General features: G+C 40.1%; 1 protein-coding gene across 1 annotated transcript; it reads left to right on the top strand.

Annotated features, from left to right (window-relative positions):
• Positions 1 to 820: 820 nt before the first annotated feature.
• LOC108427147 (inositol-3-phosphate synthase 1-A) lies at positions 821 to 15,768 on the top strand. The gene is made up of 11 exons (XM_017697099.2): positions 821 to 1,028; positions 1,377 to 1,500; positions 2,266 to 2,427; positions 3,090 to 3,219; positions 4,239 to 4,432; positions 4,533 to 4,682; positions 8,249 to 8,464; positions 8,984 to 9,148; positions 9,934 to 10,047; positions 14,621 to 14,838; positions 14,980 to 15,768. Exons 2-11 carry the CDS (start codon positions 1,387 to 1,389, stop codon positions 15,176 to 15,178), a joined length of 1,662 nt encoding a protein of 553 aa, XP_017552588.2. The 5' UTR covers positions 821 to 1,028; positions 1,377 to 1,386; the 3' UTR covers positions 15,179 to 15,768.
• The last annotated feature ends 3,890 nt before the right edge of the window (positions 15,769 to 19,658 follow it).

Below are 19,658 nucleotides of genomic sequence, written 5' to 3' on the forward strand. Positions count from 1 at the left end.
CACCCTGAACGGTAGCTTACTGCACTTGTAATACATGTTTACTGAATGTGTGTACTGAAGGGTTAGAACACAAAATACAAAAGGGTATTCCGGCCTAAAACAGCATCTGTATCTCATAGTCTTACAGGTTTCACCAGATTATTATCATTATTATTATTATTATTATTATTATAAATAATAACAATATTTTTTTTCATCTTTTCATCAGTCAGCGTTGTCTCACTGCAATACCCAGCATGCATCACGCAATTACATCATTAGACAAACATTGCACGCTCAGCAAATTCTGGGCTCATTTTACAAACAAAAGGCTAGAATTTTCAGAGCTTTCTGGAATAAAAGTGTTTGATGTATTACATTAACTTTGAAGTATATAAAAGTACATAAATGTTATTAGTGGTCCCCTACAAGAAAATGGAGGAGATGGCCCTTTTAAATCCAAACATAGAAAAAATGTAGGAAGTTCTCATTTTTCAAAGTAATAGGTCACACACTTCTGTGGAGCATCCCTAGTTGACATCACTTGTGCTTGCACAACTGCATTGTACCAAAGTTACAGTGTTTTTGCCTTGTGTCTACATCATGCACTGAGGGTTTTAAAGCATGAAGTGTTCTCATATTGCTTGCATTCCTCTGATTAGTATTTATTTCTTGTTTTTTGTTATCCTTTTATTACATAATGTGTCCTTTAAAAACAAAATTGTCTCACGTGTCCGGTTCTGATGAGCTGAGGACCGGTTCTTATGAAGATTCTAGAATTTGTAAGAGCTCGCTTTTCATTGGCTGGTGGGCGGAGCTTCAGGATCTGGAAGAATAAAATGGTGGAAACGTCTAGAACCGGCGGCTATAACGCGGAGCATCTGAGGAGGAAGCAGTAGTCATCACCCTGCGCTCATCACCCCACAGGGAAGTAGAAACCGTTTAGTTCAGACTTTTTTCCATCATCTTTTACTACGCAAAGTATCAGGAAAGCCTTTTTTAGGGCACCGTTTCAAGAACCAGACCATAGATTTGCATCATCGTGAAAGGTGAGTTAGCATTAACGTTACACTGAAAACTCAGGCAGCAGTGTTTCATTTTAGCAGCGGGCTAGTTAGTTAATTAGCTTAAACTGTTTGGGAAGCGGGGCTTCATTTTGAACATTATCTTAGAAAAATATCGAACAATAACCTACTTCTTGGTTAAGCGTGTTTAAACTGGTGTGCCGTTTATCAGATAATCCTACACAGTGCGCGGAGTCATTTAAAACGCACTTTTAATCCGCTTGCTCATTTCAGAATAATGGAAAGGTGCACTTGAGGTAATCTGTATCCATATTACATCACCGACTGTATGCTTGGTTGTTTTACTCTTTATTTGTGATTGTCTTTTTGAAGGTTGTTAATCATGCCTGAGAAAATTCGCATCAGCAGCCCGAGTGTGCGGTACACTGAGCAGTATATTGAGTCTCAGTACTCCTACCACACCACCTCCGTGTCCACAGATGGAGGCACATACACGGTGAGCTTCTGCCACTTAATCATGCTCTTATACATAAGCCTTCAAAAATCAATGAGACAATGAAACCCCAGAATAATTAGCCACCAGCAAATACGTAATTTAAACATAAAAAATAGGAATTGAGTGGCTACAATAGATTCCAGTCAGTCGTTGACCCCTGTTCCAAAAGGTGAGACAGAGCGCTATCTGATGTAAGGAGCTCCCAGGGGACCTTGGTTAAAAAAATTGCAATTGCAATGCCGTATAAATGTTTTGCATTCCCTCACAATATTTTTTTTCTTTTGCGAATGTTTTGCCTTCCCTCATAATTTCATTTTGGATTTTTTTTGCATTTTGGGTTTCCTTGCATATGCAGTAGATTTTGTGTTGGAACGCAAATCTTTTCCAAGGGTATGCAGAAGAAATGCACAGGATTTCAAAAAGTTGCTGATGAATTGCAAACATTTTGCGAGGAAACACAATGTCTTTGCATTTTTTTTTATCTGCAAAGACACATAATGTATTGACCATTGAACGGTGTGTCTCTGAAGGCTGTTTAGCTTCATGGGACAAAGTGATTATTCACCTCATGACAATGAGAGCAGTGGAAGCCCTGAGGGTAGTTGGTGAACATTACCACTAATGGTATTTCAGTTGGGCTTTCGTATGCAGAACTGATGTTCATTTAATCCTAACTGTAGTCAGATAAAATAAAATGGTTAATATCAGTCTAGTCAAATGAACTTCACTATGATCATATTTTGGCTTTTCTCTTTGGGTCTGTAGGTGACTCCTCGCACTACTGAATACATATTTCGCACAGAGAGAGCTGTGCCCAAGCTGGGAGTGATGCTGGTGGGTTGGGGTGGCAACAATGGCAGCACCGTCACAGCTTCTGTTCTGGCCAATAAGCTTGGCCTGACATGGAGAACTAAGAGTGGCATCAAGGTAAAGCACCCTCCATCAAGTTCTAACATAGCATTCGTAGGAAAGGCTTAAACAACCAAGCTACAGTTGTCTGCAAAATTTAAGCCCACTTGCTCATGTTTAGTTAATTTTAAAAGTGAAAATGGGTTGACAGAGAAGAGTTTTACACATTTTTTAATGTATAATTACTACTTATTTAGCATTATCTAACTAGTAATTTATTAAATGTGTTGAATAATTAAATTGTGGCATGTTCAAAATTAAAATTTTGTCATACTCTGCAAATAAATGCAAACTGTGAACTTAGCTGCAGGAAAGTGTCCTATTTAAGTTCCATGTAGAGATTTTTTTTTCATTAAACATCTAATTTGTTTAGAGTTCAAACGCTTGCACACAGCTGTGTGTGTCGACATGAAATATTTCTCTTCAGCTCTGTGTTATTGCTCCTAAACTCTCATTGGTCATTGACTGGTCATTGATGGTTAGTGTAATAGTTATAGTAAAATATAAGTATTGCCTGAGTGCAGCACCTGAATTTCAGATCCACTTTATAGAAGAGAATTCATTGGCATGGTTTTAATTATTGTTTTATCATCAAAGTAACTCAAACTCTTGTCTAACTTGTTTCTTACCACTCTTTCTTGTGGTTTTTTTTTTTTTTTTCCCCACTTTTTGCCCCACAGAGTGCCAATTACTGTGGCTCCTTGCTGGAGGCATCTACTGTGTCCTTGGGGTCAGGACCAAAGGAAGAGGTCTTTGTACCTTTTAGAGATCTGCTGCCAATGGTGCACCCTAATGACATCATATTTGATGGTAAAGAAAGATAAGTACTATTTTGTTTAATTTAAAAATTTGCACATCATTGAAAAAGCATTTTTATTTGCGATTTAGCATTGTTGATTCAGTGTTATGAACTAAATCATAAAAAAAAACAATAAACCACTGTAAAACACAGCCAAACAAAGGAAGAAAAAAAATGCTTCTACAATAACTCCATTCTTAAAGTACTCTGCATGTTTCTATACATTACACCCTCAGTGAACTAAAACAGCTTGTTTATAATATTAGGTTTAGGCAGCAGCTTTGCTTTTTAATGAGAGGTCAGGCAATCATGCACACATTTTCGTCCTTGCTCTCTCCCCCTCTCTTTCTTTGCCCTGGCATGTCACTATTTGTATGAGCCAAGAATTAATACTTATAACACGGTTGATTGAGACTGACTTAAGACGGCCATCCTGACCGTCTTACACAATGCGACTCCAGCACAATGTGACTCAAGCAGGACTCTAATGATTTTGTTCAGACATTGGAAATTCGGCCTACAACAGTGAAATTGCTTGAAAAGTCCTTTGGTTTAAGGCTGGCATGAGTACATTATGATGTTCTTGACATAGTACATTGTAAAGGTTATTGTTTTGTGTCACATTGTTTGTATGTATAAATACTAAAACAGTATTACTGGTTTGTTCAGTGAGTCCGTGATGTTTTACTAGTGCTGGAAATTACCATACAAAACAAAGTGCATAGTATAGGCTTGGCCTACAGTGGAAATTTACAACACCTGATCTCCTCTGTAATTTTCCAGAGTAGATCCAGTTCATCAAGGTTATTACAAAACTAAACATTACTCACCAATCTATGAGAGAAGGCTTGGAATTAAGCCAAAGCAGGATGATAGGCCTCCAGATGTAAATTTGGGCTTTCTTCTAGAAATTGGCCTAGATAAAAAAAATGGTTCACAGCCACACCATAATAGCTATATCTGGCAGGATTTGTGTATTTGTACATGCAGCTTCGGACTTTGTGGTGCTAATGTTTTGCTTGTATCTCAGGTTGGGATATCTCTTCAATGGATCTTGGACGTGCCATGGAACGTGCTCAGGTTCTGGACTGGAGCCTTCAGGAGATGCTTCGTCCACACATGAGCAAGCTCAAACCAAGACCCTCCATTTACATCCCAGAGTTCATTGCTGCTAACCAGGAGCATAGAGCTGATCATGTGCTCACAGGCACCAAGGCAGAGCAGGTACCAAAATAGCAAATGCTGCCTCCAGCTATGTGAGTGCATTTCCTGTTTGTGATTTTGAGAGCAGGCTATAACTTATTCTGATTGGTTGTGTGTCCAGGTGGAACAGATCCGCAGAGATATCTGTGACTTCAAGGAGAAGAGTGGTGTGGACAAAGTGATTGTGCTGTGGACTGCAAACACAGAGAGATTCTGTGACATTGTGCCTGGTGTCAATGACACTGCAGAGAACCTTCTCAACACCATCCAGGTAACAGACATTTAATACCTAGAACCAGTGGTGAACTATGAGTGTTAGTGCTTTTTTTGTTAGCACACCCATGGGCTTGTGGTTGTGTGTAAAATACTAGTAATGGACATGAACATTTTTTGTTTGTTCAGGATAAGTACAGATATTTGAAGCTTGTAACAGACACATTAATACATTTTTCTCTGAATATGTTTGGGTTAGTTTGACGTTAGTCAAGCTAGCTCTACCATTGGTTATACCTTGATCTTCCGGCGCTGCTGTGAGTGGCAGCCTTTCCAGTAGCTCTGTGTTTTTGTGTACTGTTTTTTCACTTTTTCTTTTTTCTGTTTGAGTATATTACTTTTTAGTGACGGTTTTGTTTGTATGAAGGACATGGAGCCTGTTTTCATGCATATGGGTAGAAATAACTTAAAGAAATAAACATGAAGAGCTGCTAGCGCTGCGAACAAAGAGTCGCGCTGGCACAATGCACTCCATTCCGGGGAAGCTGAGGAGGACCTATCGGGGGTGCAGAGCCGGCACTAAGCTAAAGGCTAAGCGCATGGAGAAATGCTGGAGGTACAAACCATCTATTCCTTTGGTGGTGATGGGGAATGTGAGCTCTTTGGCCAACAAGACAGACGAACTAGCGGCACTGGTTTGTAATCAACGTTTATACTGGGAATGTAGTCTGTCTCACGGAAACGTGGCTAACCGGCAACATTTCCGATGCTAACGTGGACATTCCCGGCTTCACCACCATGAGAGCGGACAGGGACGCTAAACTGAGCTGCAAAAGCAAAGGTGGGGGACTCGTGCTCTTTGTTGACATCAGATGGTGTAACCCAGGACATGTGACTGTGAAGGAGATAATCTGCAGTTGGGATATTAAAGTTATGGCAGTAAGTCTTCGTCCCTATTATGTCCCTAGGGTAGCCATCACATGCCATTGCTCTTTGTTTGGTTACGTTCCATCTCGCGCGGACACTGAGATGGCGTGTGACATCATACATGCTACCATCGCGAGACTGCAGCCCCAGCTCCATGAAGCTTTCATTGCCATCTCTGGTGATTTTAATCATGTTACACTGGACTCAGTGCTCACATCTTTTTACCAGTATGTAGACTACCCCACCAGGAAGAACAGGACAATTGATCTGCTTTATGCCAATGTGAAGGATGCATACGTCACCACACCCCTGCCCCCTCTGGGAAAATCTGACCACAACCTGGTCTACCTGTTTTCGGATGATCCTGCCATTGTGGCTTGTGTAAGGGGGGAGCAGGAGGAGGAGGAGTACAAGACCCTTGTGAAGGACTTTGCGGAGTGGTGCCATGGGAAAAACCTGCTTCTGAACACTGCCAAGACCAAGGAGATAGTAGTGGACCTTTGCAGGGTTAGACCACCCACACAGCCAGTCTCTATTGGGGGGGGTTGAAGTGGAGAGGGTAATGACCTACAGGTATCTCGGGCTGCAACTGGATGATGGGTTGGACTGGTCAGCCAACACCGACATCCTGTACAGGAAGGGTCAAAGCAGGCTCTACTTCCTGAGGAGGCTGAGGTCCTTTAACATCTGTAGGAAGCTCCTGCAGTTGTTCTATCAGACCATGGAAGGCAGCTGTCTTTTCTTTTTTTTTTTTAAATGCTGTGGTGTGCAGGGGAGGAAGCATAAAAAGGAGAGACGAGATGCGACTGGACAAGCTCATGGACAGGAGGAGCATGTTTAGTGGCAGGTTGCTGTCACAGAGCTGCTCAACCGACAGATTCAGGAGGTCCCCAGAGCCATCAGGCTCTTCAACTCTTGAAGATGGGCCCAGCAGAGAAGGGTGGAGGGAGAGAGGAGGACTGAATCTGAATCTCATGCTTATCTCGTTTCTCTATTCATCTGCACATATAGACAGCGTGCTGCACATAGTGCACTTTCTGCATACCTCATTGCACATCTTGCACATCTGGACACTAGACACTGTATTTGGTACAATAAATGCACAAATTCATTTATTCATTCAGTATGGTCATTATGTGCCATTACCTGTAAATTCTTGTACAGCCATTATTGCACTGCATCTCTCATCTCAGGTTATAGGTATTAGCACAGATTTTATTATTTCTATTTGTATATATGCCTGTAGATAGGATTTGGTATACTTGTTATATGTCTACACCCTTATTATGGTTACTGTACAGTGTTGTGTGTCTGCTACTGGCTGCTAAATTTCCTTTGGGATCAATAAAATATCTCTTTCTAAATAATGTAATGATTGGTGAATAACCTGATGGGTGAATTTTCTTTTGGCTGTTCCAAGATTTTAACCCTCCTGTGTCCAACCAATACTTTAACATGAAGAGTAATACTATAATTTGTGCAGAGTTTAAATACAACAAGCATTATGATTCTGTTAACTATAATGAACTTACAAAACGCATGTCATTTTTGCAGAAATAATTGGGTCTTCTTTTTTCCATATGTTTCAGAATCTGTAAACGGCTTTATATAGTTTTAGTTCAAATTCATTGCAGATTTTCAAAAACGTTATTTTGATAATTTAATTAGTTAATCTGTAAATTACTTGGATAGTCACCGCGTTATAATCTGCGATTGTGGCATGCAGGCTTTTGTTGGAATCAGAGTTAATATGGTTCTAATATGTGGTAAAAATAGAAATGGGAGTTCCCTGGTAAGACATGGTAGCCATGATTCCTGAAGACAAAGACATTTTTGCACCCTGCCTCGCCTTCATTCTTGGCTAATAACTTGTAGTTTTCCCATCTTAAACCACAGTTTTTGTTGGATTTATCATTCCTAAACCACTTGGTGTACGTTAATGACCAATAAGCATGTTTTGTTGCCATATCAAAACCTTGTAAAACCATGTTTTTAAACCATTGTGTGTCCAAAATGACACAGAAAAATACTTATATGTAATGTGAGGGAGAGTGGGGCACAGCCTGCCAATTTGATATTTAAAAAAGTATTTGATCAAAATGTATCATTTTTAAGCAACATACACATCTCTATTACAAATGGAGACAATCTGATATTTGTGTATTAAAAAAAAAAACTTTTGAATTTATGTGGGGCACATGGAATTCTCCCAGTGTCTCCCTTGACAGACTTTATTATAACACTTTGTTAAAACTAACCCTGCTCTGTGAAGGCTATGCCTGATGATCTCTCACTGTGAGTTAACTATATGCTTCAATATGGTGCTCACAGTCACTGAAAGGGTGATTGAAATAAAACAGATGTGAATTCATTGACATAATACATTAATTCATAGGTTAGTATGAAAAGTATAGTATTGCTATGGAGAAAATATATAGAAAATATGCTTTTAGTCATACTCTCACCTGTTTAACTACATAAAATATCCATGTTACATTATGTTACCATTGTGGAAATGATGAGGTAACTGCAACAAAATGAACATCATTACTGGCTGAAAACTGATACTATTTACTATTCAATCGTTGTTTCAATTAAATGTCTTAGGGCTGCATTACTGAGTAATAATTTCATACAAATAATCTGAACACACTTTTTTCTTTTTTTTTTCTTCCTGCAATCTCTTCTTCCTCATAGACTGGAGGAGAGGTATCTCCATCCACACTCTTTGCAGTGGCTAGTATTCAGGAAGGCTGTGCCTACATCAATGGCTCCCCTCAGAACACCTTTGTGCCGGGGGCAGTGGAACTGGCTATTCAGCATGGGGTTTTCATAGGCGGAGATGACTTTAAATCAGGCCAGACGAAACTGAAGTCCGTTCTGGTGGATTTTCTAGTCAGTTCAGGCATCAAGGTAAGTGATTGTAGCTTTGCATAAGTTTAATATTTTGCACACAAACTGAAATGTGTACTGAAATTTAGAAATGGAACCAAATAAAAAATTCTGCCTGAGAAACGGTTTGACTCTTAGAAGTCAGTTATTGTTGAGAATAACAAATTAATAACAAATTGTCACAAGTGTAGATTCTAAATGTACCATATTTTTGTTTGTCAGTAGAAGATATTATAATTTGAATTTGATAGTTATTGTGCATAGTTTTTTGTTTTTTGTTGTTGCTTGACTTAAAACAGACAGAAGTCAAAATTTCATGTCAGTAAAGATTGTAAATTTACATGTGATTCATTATGCAACTTGCTATGTAATCAAGTAAATGCATTTAAACATTAGAACAAATAAAAAAAAAAAAAACTCTAAACATGTTAACCAGATTAAAGCACTTAATCATGTCAGACTGTCAGTGTAACTGTAAAATTGTACGTTTTCAGGATGCTACATTTTTAGTAATCATTCACTTTGTCATCTTCTCTGCAGCCGACCTCCATTGTGAGCTACAATCATCTGGGGAATAACGATGGCATGAATCTCTCTGCACCCCAGCAGTTCCGCTCTAAGGAGATTTCCAAGAGCAATGTGGTGGACGACATGGTGCAATCTAACCCTGTGCTCTACAAGCCTGGGGAGAAACCTGACCACTGTGTAAGTGTATATGGCATGGAAGTGAACAGTCAGTTTTTGGTGTTGTTTTTTTTTTTTTAAATGGCATTTGTGCCTGTTGCTTTAGAAATAATTCACACGATACATTTTATAAACTACTTTATATGTGCGCTCTGTACATAAGTAATAGAGTGTGGTGAAGTGGATGAGTATTTGGCAGTTTTATTGCCCTTGTTTTACAGAGAATGGAAGTATGTCTGAGAGGGCAGGTGTAGTTTAAGTGTAAAAGTAATTTTCCAGTGATTCTCAGTCTAATCTCTATCTGCCCCATCTGTATTGTTCTTTTGATTATTGCAGACAGTAATTTTGACGTTTGGCTGTAGTAAAAGGACAGAAAACCGATGAAGTTAAAACTTAATTATAATGGACGCCAGTGGGCAGGTGCTGTTATTCCATGCTATGCTACAGATGTTGCAGATAGAGATTATAATGAAAAGTGCTGTAGCACTGATTCAGTATACAGTCATTGCAAATGCCATTTTCTACAGATTTTAGTGCACTATTTCTGCTTTTTAACATATTAGATAGGAAGTAAAAGAAAACATAAAAGATAAAATGTGCTGTAACTTATGTGCTGCTTTATTATTTTCCAGCATCTTAAATTCAGCAAATAAACCTATTGTAAACTATATTGTGCCTTAGAAAATGTGTCCTCTGTAGAGGATATAATAACTTATTTTCTGTTAGAAAAACTTTGTCTATGACTTTCTGTTGATGGATGGGCTCTTGACATGTTTTTTGAGTTGTGCTGTATCATTTGTGACTAGGTGGTGATTAAGTATGTTCCCTGTGTGGGAGACAGTAAAAGGGCGATGGATGAGTATACTTCAGAGATAATGATGGGTGGCACCAACACCATTGCCCTGCACAACACCTGTGAGGTAAGTTCTTAGCTGAATGACGAACCAAACAAACCATCTTGTTTGTTATGGTGGGACAGCAAGCCCATTTCCTAAATGAGAAAAAGTACACATACCTATGATTTGGGTCAGTAGATGCAACCATGCAATCTCTTGGAGGCATTTCACAAACCAAGCTTTCTCACAAAAGCTTGACAGCTTAAAGCTTGAAAGAACCGAAATCTCGCTTGTTTCTCAGGTTAATCTGTATCTTATGGGCAAGCAATATACATGTACCAAGTATGCCCTGTGAATAACTTTACAATGTCCACAATGCTGATGTGGATTGTGCTGCCCACGCAGCTTTCACAGAACTGTTCCCCAACAACTTTTCTCTCTCTGTTCAGGTCGGGGAAACTCGCTGCATTAAATTTAATGACTAACAGAAGCTAGACTAGCAAGCATACCTGAGAGAGAAACATTCCCTTAATGCACATCCAGTAGTCAAGTGAATAAGAAACTTTCCTTCTTTTAATATGTTACAACTGTGTTTAGTTCTGCTTCACTAGCGTTGCAGGGTGGGAATGTTTGAGAACTGTCAGTCACACTTGCTCATCAGAATATTAGGCCAAATTAATGGTCTAATTTTAAAAATGTTTCATCATATTTTTTCCTTGTAATGTTTTCCGTTTAAACTTTGCAGGAATTAATGTTAGACTCAGTTTTAGTATCATATACGTGCTTTTTCATATACAACCCCAATTCCAATGAAGTTGGGACATTGTGTAAAACATAAATAAAAACAGAATATGATGAATTGCAAATCCTTTTTAAACTATATTCAATTGAATACACTACAAAGACGAGATATTTAATGTTCAAACAGATAAACTTTATTGTTTTTTGCAAATATTCACTCATTTTGAATTTGATCCCTGCAACACGTTCCAAAGAAGTTGGGACAGGGGCATGTTTACCACAGTGTTACATCACTTTTCCTTTTAACAACACTCAATAAGCGTTTGGGAACTGAGGACACTAATTGTTGAAGCTTTGTTGGTGGAATTCTTTCCCATTTTTGCTTGATGTACAACTTCAGTTGCTCAACAGTCCGGGGTCTCCGTTGTCGTATTTTGCGCTTCATAATGCGCCACACATTTTCAATGGGAGACAGGTCTGGACTGCAGGCAGGCCAGGCTAGTACCCACACTCTTTTACTACGAAGCCACACTGTTGTAACACGTGCAGAATGTGGCTTGACGTCCCTGAAAAAGACGCTGCTTGGATGGCAGCATATGTTGCTCCAAAATCTGTATGTACCTTTCAGCATTAATGGTGCATTCACATATGTGCAAGTTACCCATGCCATGGGCACTAACACACCCCCATACCATCAGAGATGCTGGCTTTTGAACTTTGCGCTGATAACAATCCGGACAGTCCTTTTCCTCTTTGGCCCGGAGGACACGACGTCCATGATTTCCAAAAACAATTTGAAATGTGGACTCGTCAGACCACAGGACACTTTCCCACTTTACGTCAGTCCATCTCAGATGAGCTCGGGCCCAGAGAAGCTGGCGGCATTTCTGGGTGTTGTTGATATATGGCTTTCGCTTTGCATGGCAGAGTTTTAACTTGCATTTGTAGATGGAGCGACGAACTGTGTTCACTGACAGTGGTTTTCTGAAGTGTTCCTGAGCCCATGTGGTAATATCCGTTACAGAATGATGTTGGATTTTAATGTAGTGCTGCCTGAGGGATCAAAGGTCAGGGGCATTCAGTGTTGGTTTTCTGCCATGCCACTTACTTGTAGAGATTTCTCCAGATTCTCTGAATCTTTTGATGATATTATGGACTGTAGATTATAAACCAGCCATTAGGGGTGTACGTTGTGTACTTCTGGTGCCGGTCCCAAGCCCGGATAAATGGTGAGGGTTGCGTCAGGAAGGGCATCCGGTGTAAAACTTGTGCCAAAACTATCATGCGGATCACAAATATGATTGCCATACCGGATCGCTCAAGGCCCGGGTTAACAACGACCGCCTCCGGTGCTGTTGACCAGCAGGGTGCCGGTGGAAATTGGACTACTGTAGGTCGAAGACCATCAAACAGGAGAGGAGGAAGGCGTATAAGTTGATGAGCCACACCTTGAAGGTATGGGAAAGAGTTGTTGAAGCAAGGCTAAGGCAAGAGGTCCAGAGCAGTGAGCAGCAGTTTGGTTTCATGCCCAGAAAGAGTACCACAGATGCAATTTTTGCATTGAGAGTGTTGGTAGAGAAGTACAGAGAAGGTCAGAAGGAGCTACATTGTGTCTTTGTGGATCTAGAGACGGCATATGATAGGGTGCCAAGACAGGAACTGTGGTACTGTATGAGGAAGTCAGGTGTAGCTGAAAAGTATGTTAGGGTGGTGCAGGACATGTATGAGGATAGTGAGACAGTGGTGAGGTGTGCAGTTGGAGTGACAAATGGTTTCAAGGTGAAGATAGGGTTACATCAGGGATCAGCTTTGAGCCCCTTCTTGTTTACAGTGGTGATGGACAGGTTGACAGATGAGGTCAGGCAGGAGGCTCCATGGACCATGATGATTGCAGATGACATTGTAATCTGTGGTGAGAGTAGAGAGCAGGTGGAAGAGAATCTGGAGAGGTGGAGGTTTGCACTGTAGAGGAGAGGAATGAAGGTCAGTAGAGATAAGACACGTGTGTGAGTTAGAGGGAGGCGGGTGGAAAGGTGAAGATGCAAGGAGTAGAGGTCGTAAAGGTGGATGACTTCAGATATCTTGGGTCAACCATCCAGAGCAATGGACAGTGTAGAAAAGAGGTGTAGAAGAGGGTGCAGGCAGGATGGAGTGGGTGGAGACGGATGTCAGGGCTGATGTGTGACAGAAGGATAGCAGCAAGAGTGAAAGGGAAGGTTTACAAGACAGTAGTGCGTCCTGCTATGATGTATGGTTTGGAGACTGTGGCTCTGTCTAAAAGACAGGAGGCTGAGCTGGAGGTGGCGGGGGTGAAGATGCTGAGATTTTCGTTGGGAGTGACAAGGCTGGACAAGATTAGAAATTATCAGATCAGAGAGACAGTGAAGGTGGAGCAGTTTGGAGATAAAGCCAGAGAGGCCAGGTTGAGATGGTTTGGACATGTTTTGAGGAGGAATAGTGGATATATTGGGCAAAGAATGTTGGAGATGGAGCTGCCGGGTAGAAGGAGAAGAGGTAGACCTCAGAGAAGGTTTATGGATGTAATGAAGGTGGACATGGAGATGGTTGGTGTGAAAGTAGAGGAGGCAATGGATAGGGCAAGATGGAGGCAGATGATCCGCTGTGGCTAAGTGGTGAACCTTGCCCCATCCTTGCTTGTGAATAACTGAGCCTTTCAAGGATGCTCCCTTTTAACCCAGTTAACCTGTTCACCTGTGGAATGTTCCAAACAGGTGGGTTTTTTTTTTTAGTATTCCTCAACTTTCCCAGTCTTTTGTTGCCCCTGTCCCAACTTCTTTGGAACGTGTTGCAGGCACCAAATTCAAAATGAGTGAATATTTGCAAAAAACAATATGATAATATTGTCAATATGAACATTAAATATCTTGTCTTTGTAGTGTATTCAATTGAATATAGGTTGAAAAGGATTTGCAAATCATCATATTTTGTTTTTATTTATGTTTTACACAACGTCCCAACTTCACTGGAATTGGGGTTGTACTTCTTTGGACTTGAAGCACAAGACATTCATCCAGTTGGAGTGCTCTGGAATAGCAGAGGTTGATGTTGATTCTTGATTTTCTGTCAAGCAGCCAGTGTCCTGTGTAACACTAAACAGTTCAAAAATATTTTAGATAGCAGCTGCAAGTCAAAGGGATACCTTGGAGTGGAGCCAGCATAGCACAAGATAATGTGTAGTGACAGTAAAGTGTTTATGCTGGTCTGCAATGCCATCTAGTGTTGATTTTACCATAAGAAGCCTCAAGTTTACTGTTACTTTACTATAATTAGATATTTACATCATTCATCAGTTATTTACATAAAGAATTACCTGTACATTCAGTACCAACAGGCTCAAGTCTGCATCATTTTACATTTGTTTGTGTCAAGAAATGAAACATGGCAAAAATATAAAAAATGTAAACAACCAAAGAATTTTGTATCCAACTTAAATCGTATATCCTCTTTCATTTACATACACAAAAGTGGTATCATGTAAATGTTTAGAATGTTTTCCACAGGATTACAATGAGCTACATGTGAAAAATAATGTAGAAAAATGTTTCATGAAACAGTATATGCAGTAGGGGAAGGGTTTTTGACTCCAGTCTTGGGGACCCATTGCCATGCACACACTACTGAGGAATTAATACATTATACTTAAGTTGTTTTTAGAAGTTATAGAATTATTCTAACGATTGTGGAAATTAATTATAGAAATCAGTTTAACTGTAAATACTTCAAAATACAGATCTTCATTTGAACCGTGTTCATTTGAGTCTTCTGATTTAATAAAACTTTTCCAGTGAGAAGCCAAGTCTGTATACTCATGCCCTTGCCTTTTGAAACCTGAGTTGGGTTTGTAAGAAGAATCTAACTACTTACTGTGTTTTTTTTTTTTTTTTTTTTTTTTCAGGACTCCCTGTTGGCCAGCCCGATCATCCTGGACCTGGTCATCCTGACTGAGCTGTGTCAGAGAATCATGTTTTGCACACAAGAGGACACAGCCTTCCAGTCCTTCCACAGTGTCCTATCCATCCTCAGCTTCCTCTGCAAGGCCCCACTTGTACCAACAGGGGCACCAGTGGTCAACGCCTTCTTCCGCCAGCGAGCCTGCATTGAAAATATCATGAGGTACAAGACAGTTCATTTATTCGTTAATACATTTCAGTGCCATATACCGAAAACAGTAGTTCGCTTTTCACATTGTGGTTTTAAAAAATGCTGCGTTGTTTTGACCGATATTAATTTTCTTTGTTACTTTTTGCCAAACAGGGCGTGCCTTGGACTCCCACCTCAGAACCATATGCAGCTAGAGCACAAAATGAAGAACAGCTTCATGCATCACCTTGACAACCCAATCTACAATGACATACTCACAAAGGATGCCAGACTTACCAATGGTTACCACCGTGTTCCAAGTAACGGAGTCCATGTGAATGAAAATAATCCAAAGATAAAAACTATTGCCTGATCTTTGTGTTTTATAAATCATGACTTTTAGTGGTCATACTTTAAATTATTTTTGGTGACTTAAGGTATTGTTTGAGCCATTAGTTTAAGATGGCATGCACTAACTTGGCTAAAGAACCAATGCTCAGTTAAAAAAATATATGTTCACTGTATTATAATGTTCACTATATGGTTTCATTGTTAGTGTTTTGTTTAAGAGTTTGCTGCAAGTTGGAATGTAATTTTTTAAAAGGTGTTTTGGGTTTAGGTTTTAAATAAGTAAAAATTAAATAAATGAAATGGGCAATTCTCAAATTGTCATAAAAGAAATCAACCATAATGCTATTTTTATTCCTGTACTGGTACATTTTTGTCTGAGTGTCTAACCCTAACTTTGTACCCCATTTGACTTTTGTTCTTTTAATGGACTTTACTGTATGAAGATTGACAAAAACCCAGTTCTTCTATACACACTTAAAAATGATGGTTCATTCTTTAGAAAAGGAATTGTTTCTATATCAAACCATAAACACTCTATGGAGAACCCTTTGGTGTGTGTGTGTGTGTGTGTGTGTGTGTGTGTGTGTGTGTGTGTGTGTGTAAACTATATTGTCAAAAGTATTCACTCACCCATCCAAATCACTGAATTCAGGTGTTCTAATCACTTCCATGGTCACAGGTGTATAAAACTAAGCACCTAGGCATGCAGACTGCTTCTACAAACATTTGTGAAAGAATGGGTCACTCTCAGGAGCTCAGTGAATTCCAGCGTGGTAACGTGATGGGATGCCACCTGTGCAATCGTGAAATTTCCTCGCTGTCAAATATTCCACAGTCAACTGTCAGTGGAATTATAACAAAATGGAAAGTGATTGGGAACGACAACAACTCGGCCACAAAGTGGTAGGCCACATAAAATGACAGCACAGATTCAGCGGATGCTGAGGCGCATGGTGTGCAGAGGTCACCAACTTTCTGCAGCGTCAATCACTACAGAACTCAAACTTCATGTGGCCTTCAGATTAGCTGAAGAACAGTGTAGAGAGCTTCATGGAATGGGTTTCTTACAGCTACATGCAAACCTTACATCGCCAATCGCAATGCAAAGTGTCGAATGCAGTAATGTAAAGCACCGCCACTGGACTCTAGAGCAGTGGAGACGTATTCCCTGGAGTGATGAATCACGCTTCTCCATCTGGCAATCCAATGGACAAGTCTGGGTTTACCGGTTGCCAGGAGAACGGTACTTGTCTGCATTGTGCTTAGTGTAAAGTTTGGTGGAGGGGGGATTATGGTGTGAGGTTGTTTTTCAGGATTTGGGCTTCAGTACCAAGACATTTTGGACAATGTCATGCTCCCAATTTTGTGGGAACAGTTTGGGAATGATCTCTTTCTGTTCCAACATGACTGAACACCAGTGCACAAAGCAAGATCCATAAAGACATGGATGAATGAGTTTGGTGTGGAAGAACTTGACTGGCCTGCAGAGTTCTGACCTCTGACAAAGAGCACCTTTGGGATGAATTAAAGTGGAAGCTGAACCAGGCCTTCTCGTCTGACCTCACAAATGCGCTTCTGGAAGAATGTCAAGAATTCCCACAAACACACTCCTAAACCCCGTGGAAAGCCTTCTCAGAAGAGTTGAAGCTGTTATAGCTGCTAAGGGTAAACCCTGTGGAGTAAGAATGAGATGTCACTCAAGTTCATATGCGTGTGAAGGCAGACGAATACTTCTGGCAATATAGTGTGTATGTGTGTGTGTATATATATATATAAAACTATCTAGAAGAACAGTGAATCTGTTTCATAGACAACTGATTTAGTTCTGTTTGGTTGTAACTGTGATAAAGTACTATGCAAAAGTGAGAGGTGACCATTTCATTTCCAGTCAAAGCTGTCATTACGTACAAGTTATTGATTTTTTTTTAACATCAGCATAAAGCAACAAACATTTAACAGAAAATTCCAAAATAATCTCAACAACTAAATATAATGTCAGTATTTACTGTGTGCACACTTTGCCTTTATTACAGCTTCCATTCTTTTTTTGAAGACTTGCTTTTAGTTTTTCAAATAAATCTACAGGGAAATTTTCTGCCTCTAATGATTCAAGTAATCTCATACATTCAGTGGTGTCTGGGCTTCACACAACTACATTTCTACACATCCTTTCAGTCTCATAGCGCTGACTCGTCTTCTCACAGTGGAAGGATGGTCAAAAACACCTGTGGATTTTTTCAGATCTGAAGCAAGAGTGGAGCCTGATTTTCTCCTCTCTCTTTAAGATGAAAGCTATGAGTTGTTTATTTGACCGTGACAGTTTTGGTGGTCTACAAGGTCTTGCACAGTTTTTAGGGAGTCATTTTTCTTTATCTTTCAAGACTTTTTTGTAGTTTTGGAAAATCCTGTTTTTCAAATTTTCCCTTGACTTCCCTCTCTCTTACACAAGTACATAAGGAATAACGAATCTTATGTTAGAAATATCTCTTGAAAATGAAGAACTTACTTAAATTCACTTAAATTCTGAGTCAATTTCAATAGGAAATTAAATGAAGTGTTCCAAGTCCACAGTACTGTATGTAATATATATATATATATATATATATACACACACACACACACACACAGCTCAAAAAAATAAAGGGAACACTCAAATAACATCCTAGATCTGAATGAATGAAACATTCATTGAATGTACAAAGTTGAATGTCCTGACAAAATCACACAAAAATCAATGAAAATCAAATGTATTAACCAATGGAGGCCTGGATTTGGAGTCACACACAAAATTAAAGTGGAAAAACACACTACAGGCTGATCCAACTTTGATGTAATGTCCTTAAAACAAGTCAAAATGAGGCTCAGTATTGTGTGTGGCCTCCACGTGCCTGTATGACCTCCCTACAACGCCTGGGCACGCTCCTGATGGCGGATGGTCTCCTGAGGGATCTCCTCCAAGACCTGGACTAAAGCAACTCCTGGACATTCTGTGGTGCTATGTGGTGTTGGTGGATGGAGCGAGACATGATGTCCCAGATGTGCTCAATCGAATTCAGGTCTGGGGAACGGGCGGGTCAGTCCATAGCTTCAATGCCTTCATCTTGCAGGAACTGCTGACACACTCCAGCCACATGAGGTCTAGCATTGTCCTGCATTAGGAGGAACCCAGGGCCAACCGCACCAGCATATGGTCTCACAAGGGGTCTGAGGATCTCATCTCAGTACCTCTGGCGAGCACATGGAGGGCTGTGCGGCCCTCCAAAGAAATGCTACCCCACACCATTACTGACCCACTGCCAAACCGGTCATGCTGAAGGATGTTGCAGGCAGCAGATTGCTCTCCACGGCGTCTCCAGACTCTGTCATGTCTGTCACATGTGCTCAGTGTGAACCTGCTTTCATCTGTGAAGAGCACAGGGCGCCAGTGGCGAATTTGCCGATCCTGGTGTTGTCTGGCAAATGCCAAGCGTCCTGCACGGTGTTGGGCTGTGAGCACAATCCCCATCTGTGGACGTTGGGCCCTCATACCATCCTCATGGAGTCGGTTTCTAACCGTTTGTGCAGACACATGCACATTTGTGGCCTGCTGGAGGTCATTTTGCAGGGCTCTGGCAGTGCTCCTCCTGCTCCTCCTCCATGGCCTCCTCCATGTCTCCTGGTGTACTGGTCTGTCTCCTGGTAGCGCCTCCAGCCTCTGGACACTACACTGACAGACACAGCAAACCTTCTTGCCACAGTTCGCATTGATGTGCCATCCTGGATGAGCTGCAGTACCTGCCTAATGAGCTGCCGATGAGCTGCACTACTAACTGCCATTTTATTCAGTATGTCTTGCTAATTGCTAATAATTTCCACCTGTTGTCTATTCCATTTGAACAACAGCTGTGAAATTGATTGTCAATCAGTGTTGCTTCCTAAGTGGACAGTTTGATTTCACAGAAGTTTGATTTACTTGGAGTTATATTGTGTTGTTTAAGTGTTCCCTTTATTTTTTGAGCAGTGTATATATATATATATATATATATATATATATATATATATATATATATATATATATGGGTCATTCCATGGAAATTTGGAGTCCTCATCTCCTCTTTAGGTGTATTTTATCTACTGGGTCACAAAAATCTATATTTTAACTAGAACTTTGTTTATTTATTTATTTTTGCTGACACCACCTATTTTGTCATGTCCCTCATGGCCTTCAACGAAAGTATACTTAGAATATACCAAATACAACTATAAAAAAGTCCATATATTTTGATGTCAACCTAAACAACTGTCTGTGTTTAATTGTTTGTGATATTATTTTTCAAAATTAATTGATAATTATTTATTAAAATCACATTATTTAGTTCTGTACCTAAGTAACCCCTCAACCCCGTAACACAAATGAATCTCCCCCACAAAAACAATGGTATGATCCATATGATCCATATACATCAAGAAGTGACATCACTCAAGTCTTTTGGACAATAGGACAGTAAAGACAGGCAAGTGGC

This window comes from Pygocentrus nattereri, chromosome 19, assembly GCF_015220715.1.
Source record: "Pygocentrus nattereri isolate fPygNat1 chromosome 19, fPygNat1.pri, whole genome shotgun sequence".
Classification (NCBI taxonomy): Eukaryota; Metazoa; Chordata; class Actinopteri; order Characiformes; family Serrasalmidae; genus Pygocentrus; species Pygocentrus nattereri.